A 10,821-nucleotide genomic window follows, 5' to 3' on the forward strand; every position below is an offset into this window, starting at 1 on the left:
TTGTGATTATTTCAATTTACAATTTTGACATCATTTTCATGTAAAGGTTCTAGTCAGTAAACCATGATTGTATTGCACAGTCAATATAGTCTTGGTATTTTACCATCAACGTGTTTCCACAACTCTGATGGAACCTTAATACAAAGTTCTCCATTTCCTGCATCAGGATCCACAGCACTCACCGCAGCTGCGTAAGCATTGGAAAAGTAATTGAGATTTCTCCTGGGGAAAAAAAAAAAAAAGGAAAAAAACTTTAACAATAAGCCATATATTTCACCAAGTATTTTCTTAAATATTTGATACCATCTGTTTGTAAGCATTATATCATCTTACATAATTCATAAGAAAGCTTTTAGTCATGTAAATGTTGTTCTACTTACTAAAACAAAACCTACTAAACTACAAATTCAATGACATATAGTCTACTCACCAATGCTATGTGATTATTATAATTATCACACTATTCAATAATTTTGGAATGCCAAAGCCAATACACTTTCCTAATACAAATATAGAGAATATATGTAGAATTTAAGAAATAATTATTCTTTATAAATCTGGTAAAAATTTGAATGGATTCAACAAGCTTTATAATCTGACAGACATTAAGATGATTAAAACATATAAGGAGGGAATCAATTCCTCAAAATATAATACTGCTCCTCTTCACTCCCTAGTGCATGACAATGTAAACTTAATGAAGGAGGGGAACTTTGGGCTCCTTCACTGTTAAATCACCTATATGCCAGGGGGTACTTGATAAACTTATTTGTTCAATAGTTACTTGGCTTTAACTCCCATTGGATGAAAACAATACACAGAATTCTTGTGGAAATATGAAAACACTGTTCCCATCTGACTTTCCTATTCCATAAAAACATTTCCTACTGAAATTAGTTAAAGGAATATGGAAGAAATGGAAAAAAGAAGATAAGGGATAGCAAGAGCAAGAAAACAAGATGAAAGACCAACATCATGAGCCATATTCTCATTGCACATCTTTATGTCTATCACCTTATCATTAGATGAATGCACAAGGTAAAGTTGGTGACATTTCACTAGCTTAGTAAATTTTTAACCTACTTAAAAAGACAAGTTTCATGTACTCTACAGAGTGATTGTAAGGAAAAGCCATTAAATAAAACATTCGGTTATACACTCTTAACTTGATAGAGGCCATTCCTCCCCATCTCCACCTCTCTACTAATTAGGAAGGATGTAGTATTAACTATGGCTTTTAACAATTACATAACATAAGGCTCTGGAAGTAGTTAAACAGACTGCTCAATAATTTTAACAATTTCTTTCTGTTAGATAAATATGTAAAATAAAAGGTGTAAAAAAACTCAAGGATCACAATAAAAACAGACTATTTTTTAAATTACCATACAGTAAAAGTAACTTTTCTTTGGTATACAATTCTACGAATTTTAACACATGTGTAACCACCACGACAATCAGGATAGAGAACAGTTTCATCATTCCAAATCTCTTGTGCTACGCCTTGTGTCAAATAAATGGAACAGAATGTAACCTCCTGAGGCTGGTTTGTCTCACTCATTATGTCTCTGAAATTCACGAAAAGTGTTACATGTATGAATAGTGAGTTGCTTTTTACACTGAATAGTATTCCATTGTATAGACTGTACAGCAAATTCTTTATTCGTTCACCCACTGAAGGACATCTGGGTTGTTTCCAGCTTGTGGCTATCAGAAATAAAGCTGTTATGAACAACTGTATATCAGTTTCTTTGTGATTTTAATTTTAATTTCAATAGTACAAATACCCAGGACTGATCACCCAGGGGCTCCAGAGTGATATAGTAAATATACATTTAGCTTTATAAGAATTTGCCAAACTGTTTTCCTCTGCATTCCCACCTGCAGAATATGAAAGTGCCAGCTGTTCCTCCTCATCCTTGCCAGGACTTAATTAACGTAACATCTAATATAAGGACTACTTAGTACATCTACAGATTACAACTTCTTTTCAGTAAAATTTCAAAAACATGAAATCTCAAAGACAGCTGAAGAACTTGTAATTTCCCCCCCGTTATCTGTGAAATTCAAAACTAAAAGATAATCGTTACACAAAATGCCAAATTTAAACATTACATATTAGGCTGTTCAGTTTTTTTATGGGAAATTATTCTCTTAACGTCATTTCCTAAGAAAAGGTACAGTGGTCCAAACAAAATGGTGAGTCATTAGAAATAAAATCTACTAGGAAGTCAGTTATGAGGAACAATTTTCTCATGGTTTGGATTTCAGTGTTAGCTTTCATAATACGAATCAAATGTTTTCTTTCATAATAACCTCATAAACGCCAAAAACTACAAGGCAAGATTATAATAAATGTTTTCAATTTTCAGAATAATGACTACAAAATATTAATGTGCCCTTGCCCTATAACCACCACCACCTCAAGGAAACAAAGCTGAAAGTAATGCTGTAGAGGATATTGAAAAACTGGAAAATTAAGGTGACAGAATCTATTACATAATCACCCACATTAAATTAAAATAATGTTAATTCTTTGTCAAATAAAGAATACATGCTTCTTAAAACTATAGGTGCAGATTTTGCAAAACTTAAGAGTTTCCTTTATTTTAAAAAAATTTCATAGAAGCATAAAATACATCAGAAAAGTATATATATATTCTAAGTATAGAGCTCAATGAACTTTCACAAAACCAAAGCCGGTATGCAGAGCAAGAACAGAACTTTTCCAGCCTCTGGAAGCCCTCTTGAGCCCTCTGATAATCACTAACCAAGCCCCACTCCCACCAAGGATAACCCATTATTATGACATCTAATGTGATAGATTAACAGCTTAACATACATTCTCTTGTATCTGACTTCTTTTATGTGACGTTAAGTTTGAGAGATCCATCCATATTATTGCATTTAGCTGTTGGTCATTCATTCTCATTACTGTTTAGAATTCCAACAGCGTAAGAATACACCACAATCTACTATTCTACCACTGATGCATCTTCTAGTTTTCACAATTACAAATGCTGCTGTGAACGTTCCTGTATGTATTTGTTGGTGAACACGTGAACACGTGAACACATTTCTACTGGGGGTATACCTAGGAGTGAGACTGCAATCATCCAGTATGAATATATTCAACCTCAATTCACATTTCTGTTAGCAGTGTTTGAGAGTTCCAGTTATTCTACATCCTTGTCAACACTCATTTTTTCCTTTGTCTTCAGTTTTGATAGTTTACATACAGGGTGGGGAAAAAGCCAGTCAACAAAAAAACTCCAATTTTCAAAAATGGAACCAATACCAAAATTGAGAATGATGACTAAACAGTTTATAATTTTTTAAAAAGATTTTATAGTTTGGGACATTCTACTCCAAAACACTGAGAGTCACAGAAATTATATAATCCAATGCTATCAAAACTTTGAAAAAACAAGTGCCTTCAAATAGTTGCCAGTATTTAAATCATTACAAATATTACTGGAATACAGTCAAGTAAAATGCAAAGAAGAGCATTAACAATGATAAACAATCCTATTTTCTTAAAAAATAATTCAAAGGCAATGAAACTAATCTGTTCCAAAATACTTACTCAACATTACTTATGATCACAAATGCTGGAAATTGTACAAATGTCAAACAACTAGAAATAATCACTCAAAACTACAGCATACTAAGTAAGTGGAATGTTACCTGACCATAAAAATAATTTTAAAATGAAGCCTATCATATTATACATGGAAAAGTAAAAACAAAGAATTTAAATGAATAAAGCAGAACATAAAACTGATCACAACAACATGTTTATTGATGAAAATCAGAAGTAGCCTTGCCCTTGCAGGTTTGCTCAGTGGATAGAGGGTCGACCCTCAGACTAAAGGGTCCCAGGTTCTATTCAGGCCAGGGTACATACCTCAGTTGCAGGCTTGATCCCCGGCCCTGTTCGGGGGGCCGTGCAGGAGGCAACCAATTGATGTGTCTCTTTCACATCAATGTTTCTCTCTCTCTCCTTTCCACTCTCTTTGAAAAGCAATGGAAAAAAACATCCTCGGGTGAGGATTAAAAAAAAAAATCAGAAGCAGCCTCAAGACATACAATATTTATTTAATATGAAGGAATGAGCCCGACTGGTGTAGCTCAGTGGTTGAGCATCAGCCTATGATCCAGGGGATAGGGGTTCAATTCCCAGTCAGGGCACATGCCTAGGCTGGGGGCTCAATCCCCAGTAGGGGGCGTGCAGGAGGCAGCCAATCAATGACTGTCTCATCATTGATGTTTCTATCTCTCTCTCCCGCTCTCTTCCTCTTCTTGAAATCAATAAAAATATTTAAAAAAATAAAAATAAAAAATGAAGGAATGAGATATTTCAGACAATATTTTATGATATTCTAAAGTAGTTAAAATATTTTATAGAATATTTTAAAGTAGTTTCTGGTCTATAGATTATGATGACCACCTAACTTATTAAAAATTACATTTCATATTTATGAATGAAATATTTTTTAAAATATCAAAAGTAAAAAAAAAAAAATGGCTAAGAAAATTTATTTAAAGTTTTCCAGTAGTACTTCTTTAAAACTGTAGTCTGAAGAAGGAAAACTTAATAATTACTATGTTGGGTAGAGCTAGTAAAATTTCTTGAACCAAATATGCAGTGGTAAAAGCAACAAAAATTAAAATTAGAAAAAACAAACAAACCTGGGAACCAGAGTCTAATAATAATCTTAGAAAACTCTACTGAAAAAGTTAATCAAATCATATGAAAAAAATTACTGTTAGAAATATCAGCGTTTACAGTGTATAACTTACTGTTTTGATTCACTGTGACAAACTTCCAAAGTTGGATCATTATAAATAAAAGCAGCTTCTAAATCATTGATCCTTACTCGGTATATTCTACACTGTTTGCTGTTCAATTTGATTCTATTCAAGTTTGCAACTGTGGGAAATATAGTCAGTTCCACAAATCCCTGTAAAGATAAAGAATAATAACTTCATTACAATTAAGAACATATTTCTTTGATTTCTACTACTACACATAGTACACTCCAAAGACAGAATCCCAAACAGCTACATATATACATATATACAAGTGCTCTCCGAGACCTTCATTTTGAACATGGCTGTCTCAGTGACTAAGTGGGTGTGAATTACGTACCCTTTATCATCCTGGTGGCTCACATTCACTATCTGTGAAAATCAGACCATCTGCTAGAATAAAGTAAACGGACTCACTACTCTCAAATACAATAATTTCTAAACAGACTGGAACTAAACAGGGGGGAAGGAAAAAAAAAAGAGCAGAAAGAATCAAAACCATGTTGGTGAGTGAAAGAACATGGACCCCCAAGAAAGGGAAAAAACTATATCAATGAAGCTAATACATATGAAACTCTACTTATGGGAAGTAAATCAGGACACGTGAAGAGGCAAGAGCTACAAGAGATACTCAGACAAGTAGGGAAAATCTATTGCCACCTCTTAGAGCAGCAGATACTTCAAAATGCTGGATGATTTCCAACCAAGTAGACCCACAGGCCATATACATGTAGTTCTACTATATTAGCTGTGTGGTGAGCAATCTATCTGAAAAATGTACCTAAGACATGAGAGACAGCTAAATACACTGACTGGCCAGCACCCTCTTGTGTTGAATCAAATGGGAAAGACAGACCAAGGAAACATGGAATATCTGTCCAGTAAGCTAAATATCCTGGGTTGAACACTGTGTTCTCAAACACAAAATATGGGAAGGCATGGAATACTAACATTTCGGGGGCTGCAAAGGGAACAGAAAAATCTCAGAGGCTGCAACAGGAATATCTAAGATGAAATGCAGGCAACAACATAGAAGGCTAACTTACAATTATAATGGCTACTGTTTAATAAGAACTACTATATGCCAGATATACACTACTTTTATATATTCTCTCTATTCCCAGTAACAACTTTAAAAGATAAGGACTATGCTATGCTTTTTATAGATGGCAGTTAAGAAATTATATTAACAAGTGGAAAACTGAGATTCAAATCCACATCTAAATGATCCCAATTGATTTCCACCCACTATGCCGTCTCTCAGTACACAGCTTTTAAAAAAACATGCAAGAATTTTTAGATAACATTCAGCCCAACCGCTCAAAAGCCTACAGATACTGTAGCTTTTCCTCCCTGTTCCCAAATAAGAGAAGAGCCATACATCTTTAAATTAGACCATCCAGACAGATCTGCGTGGAAGCAAATGAGAACAGGAAGAGCAAATGCAAAAATACTGCTGATGAAGTCTCTCTGTTTAAAGGTGTAAACTGTGAGCAATGTAGGGAAGAAGACCCAAATTCCCTTAATTAGCATATCAGCAATGCGATAACCAATCTATACAAAAGAGTGTCAATCAGCTGAGAGACAGCAAGCAAAACCAATGTCAAAAGTAAACCAGAAAAGCTTATGGAAAGTGCTGTTAACAGTTAGCTACTGGTGGGACATAAGAACAGGATTTGGCCTTCTAAGCTAAGATTAACAACAGTAAAATGGTGAACGCAGTATATTTCGTGAAGATAAAGGAAAGCCTGGTCTCCTCGTATCATTAGGTCTCTGACTCCTCCTAGAGCCCCTATCTTACTTTAAGTAACCTCCCCAGCTGCCATTCAACCCTTTCAAAAATTCCTTCTCTACCTTCTAGCCTTAGATGAAATGTCTCTTGAATCCTCCTTGACAAGAAGCTACTTATTCTTTCATTCACTATAAATTAGTGGAGGGGAAAACGGGAAACCTCCTAGTTTCCAGTGCTACTCCTAAACCATTTACAGATTTTATATAGCATGTAGTAAACAAACAAGGGCAGTACAGTGTCATTGTTAAATTAAATGCACGTTCTGGAGATAGGCTTCCTGCATTCAAATCCCAGCTCCACCACTAAGTAAGTGTATGATCTTGGGCTAATTACTCTAGTGCTCTGTGCCTCAATTTCCTCACCTGTAAAACAAGAATAATGACACTATTTACCTTTCGGTGTTATTACGACAAATGAACAATTTAATACATAGAAAGCACTTAAAATCATAGTTGGCATCAAGCAAGAATGCAGATCCTACAGGAATGAAGCTCTAGGTCAGACCAAAAGAAATGCTAGCAAGAGGAAAGGGGGAAATGGGATGGGTGGACGAATAAGGAAACTGTGTATATCAACTTGAGCCTTGACACCAACTAAAGAAAGCAGGGGCTGTAGCAGTTCAGTTTCACATTCTTTTACCCACCACATTTCTTTCCACTGTCTAGTATGAAAGATACTGGTGATAGCTAATATTTTAGGTGGGAATAGTCCTGAACTGACATTTTCTCACACTATTACATTAGTTCATGGATCAGCAAACTTTTTCCTAAAGGACCAGATAGTAAATAGGCTTTAAGGGACACACAGTTTCTGTCATAGTTACTCGACTCTGCCATTTTAGCTCCAAAGTAACCATAAACTCGCATAAGCTCCCCCACCCAGGTCTGGGCATATGCTGGCAGCAACCAATCGATGTGTCTCTCTCCCTGAAAAGCAATGGAAAAAATATCCTTGGGTGAGGATTAAAAAAAAAAAAAGGGGGGGGGTGCTCAGTCCTGCCCTGGCCATGTGGCTCAGCTGGTTGGAGCATCATCCCACACACCAAAAGGCTGCAGGTTCAATCCCTGGTCGTGGCATGTGTGGAAGGCACTGATCAATGCTTTTCTCTCCCACTGATGTTTTTCTTTCTCTCTCTCTCTCTCTCTCTCTCAAATCATTTTTTTAAAAAAGGGCTCAATCACATGCTAACTTCATGCCCTTAAGAAAGTTACTTACCTCCATTCTTTCAGCTGCTTTACTGAGAAATATCAAAATTAAAATAGTATCTACCTCATGGGGTTATTGTGAAGATTAAGTGAGGTATGTCATAACCATAAAGCCTTAGAAGATGGTCTTACATGTATGTACCTAATAAATGTTCACAATAATTCAATCAACCATGTCAACTCTATTTCTATGTCATTTCACTCATATCTTCATTCAGGGCTTCACCAATTCGCCCCTAGATTATTACAGTAACCTCTAAACTAGACTCCCTAATTCTTGTATCTTCCCTACCCAACTCATACAACACATCTAAAGTATCCTTCCATGAGATACAAGGTAAAGAATCATACCCAAGGGATACTGAAAAATTCCTTATATGAGGAAATTGGACTTAATGAATCTTTAAGGATCCTCATAAATCCAAGATTCTATGATTCTTATGAAAATAGTACATTTTAAAATCTATACGGCTCATCTTAACTAAGTTGAAGAGGAAAGTTCATGGCATAACTCTACACCTAAATGTGGAGGAGGCGACTAGATTTCAAACACCGTATCTAAAATTTCATTAACCACCAATGTCACATAAGCCAGGTTGGCCAGGAATCAGAAAATAAAACTGGCCTCTTAGCAGCCAAGTTAAGCCAGTGTGTGCTCTATAACCTTAATTTTTTCACAGAAGAAATCTCACTATGGGCATATTCTTTTTTAATGCATGATTCTAAAATGTTTGGTAATACAGACTGTCATATTCCACAATAGATTAAAAGGAATAATATTTTAATCCAGAAATAGGGAAAAGAAAAAAAGGGAAAGGAGAATCGAGGAGGCAGCCAGTACATTGTAAGGCCATAGACCAGGACGTCACACAGACCAGAATGCTAATTCTCACCTACTCTTAAAACAACTATCTGGAAGGGAATGGTTTCTAAGCACTGTGTTGTAAAGGGTGGATTTGTTACTGCTTATAATTGTTGACAATATACTTACCACAACAGATTTTCTCTGGAAGTTTATGTTGTTGATGCAGACGACCTGATGGGTTGTACATTAAAAAAATATATAAAAATAAAGAAAATATTTCTCTTATTAAATGAAGCATAATTCTACCCAAGAATAAGCAAAGACTATGTTCTAAGTAGCTCAAAATCACTTTATCTTTCATTTAAAAATCCAACAAATTTGGGTAACTTGCTTGTTTTAAATTTAGCGACAGCCACGAAAATAAATTTCTTTGGACAAATACAGGTTAGCACTTTAAGGAAAAGGTTTATTAACCTGCAAGGGGCATTGAATCTGTTGAATTACACTGCCGGGCAACGCATCTGCGCCCTACAGACCCCATTTCCGCGAGCGGGCTCTGGTCTCCCACCGGGTTTCCCAGGCCCACCAAGTCAGTTTCCGAGCACACACAAAACATAACTGATGAAAACAAAACCCAGACGAGGAAAGGGAGATGAAAAAAATACTTATAATTTATACGGCCTTGGGCTTTCAAAGCCCTTGTCTCCTTTCTTCCTGTTCATCCTGGCGGGCTCTAAGCCAGTGGGCGGCATGGGGCGGTCGCGCGGGGCTCGGCGTCCCGGCTTCCCGGACAGCTGCGGGGCATCACCCGGCTACCGCTCCGCTCCGCACGCTCCGGCGCCCCGCGCTCCCAACAGGCGCGGCGCCGCGCCGCGGGGCTCCCTCGCTCCCGCGCCCGGCCACGCCCCCCGCCCCCCCGCCGCGGCCCCCCCCAACTCGCTCCCGGGATTTAGGCTCCCTGCGGCCGCCCTCGCAGAGCTCGGGTCACGGAGATGCTTCTTTCAGTCACCGCCTAAAACCACCATCCGTCGACAACCTGCCCGTCACCTATGACCTCCGACGTCAGCGGAAGTGCGACGGCGACGAGGGCCGGAAGTTTGGGCACGTGGGCGGGGCTTGCGCTGCCCCGGTCAGTGCACGTGTGTAGCGGGTGGGAACCGCTCCAGGTTAGGAAAGCGACCGCGACTATTTATTTACAGGGAGCGTTGAGAAGAGCAGGAAGGGGCCTTTACATTTTAGAGGAGTGAAGGTCTAGCGCAAGCACACTGAGAAGTATGGGGCAAGGTTGGCGATGGGCCAGAGGCTGGGGAGTCTCTGTCCCCAGGACGGTGTGGCTCTGGTGTGCTGTGTGGACACCGGCTCACTGGGCCCCTAGGGATTTAAGTTGTAAAATACGTAATTAGTCCCCATTTACTCTGACTCCAGAGTTCTCACTAGGCACTGATGACTCAGTATTTATTTTTAAAAATAGAACAAATGATCCAAATAGATGCAGAAAACGTTGTTGAAAGACAGGAAAGGTATTTGTGAAGCCATCCTATCTGCATTTCATGTGCGTGAGAATTAAAACTTTGTAAATTGCAGTAACAGTTAAATCTTGGTCAGTTGTGGGTTACCCATTAACATTATTTTTAACCTTGGGCCAGATTTAGCTTTGGCCTACCCCCTCCAACTGTCCCGGTGATGAGTTCATTAGGTAAGTCAATATTAATTTGAACTTTGGTCTAAACGAAAACAAATTAGGTAAGTAAAGCTATAAAAAAAAATTTATCAAGCATTCCAAAACCAACGAGGTATTGTAGTTTTCTAGTATTACCTGTGTCAGTTTCTGCATTATAGGATTTTTGGCATGAGAATGGCACCAGGTGTTAGACCAGTGGGGTCAAAACAGACCTGGGTTCAGCAACCTCGGTAGCTGAGTTCTGGCTAGGAAAGAATTCAGAGCCAAGACTCAAGCTATAAGAGAACGTTTATTTAGAAACTCACAGAGGTAGAAGAAGTAATTCGTAGAAGTAATTTGTAGAAGAAAAGGGATTAGGAAACAAGTTGTAGAGGCAAAGGAAGGGTCCTTGGAGCTTAGAAGTGAGGAAAGTAAAAGGTGAGGCACCAGAGGAGAGGGAGTAGAGGAGGGGAAAGGCAAGGGCTACCTCCTGGGAGGTAGAGTGAGCTGGGTCCTCAGTACTAAGGGTTTTAAGGGTGGAGATTTT

The 10,821-nt window shown here is 37.9% G+C and overlaps 1 protein-coding gene across 2 annotated transcripts in view; it reads right to left on the bottom strand.

Annotated features, from left to right (window-relative positions):
- Positions 1–9,455, bottom strand: part of TAF2 (TATA-box binding protein associated factor 2) — a 57,677-nt gene extending 48,222 nt beyond the window's left edge. The window contains exons 1-4 of one of the 2 annotated variants that reach the window (XM_081117254.1): positions 9,283–9,455; positions 8,801–8,854; positions 4,804–4,964; positions 104–222 (exon numbers count right to left, since the gene is read on the bottom strand). In XM_081117254.1, the coding sequence (XP_080973380.1) occupies positions 104–222; positions 4,804–4,964; positions 8,801–8,854; positions 9,283–9,366 (418 nt within the window). In that variant the 5' untranslated portion in view covers positions 9,367–9,455. Of the gene's footprint in view, positions 1–103; positions 223–4,803; positions 4,965–8,800; positions 8,855–9,088; positions 9,108–9,282 lie in introns of those variants that run through there. The other variant, XM_081117255.1, reaches the window with a different exon arrangement.
- Positions 9,456–10,821: the final 1,366 nt, after the last annotated feature.

Source organism: Miniopterus schreibersii, assembly GCF_964146895.1.
Source record: "Miniopterus schreibersii genome assembly, chromosome: 17".
In the NCBI taxonomy this organism is placed as follows: Eukaryota; Metazoa; Chordata; class Mammalia; order Chiroptera; family Miniopteridae; genus Miniopterus; species Miniopterus schreibersii.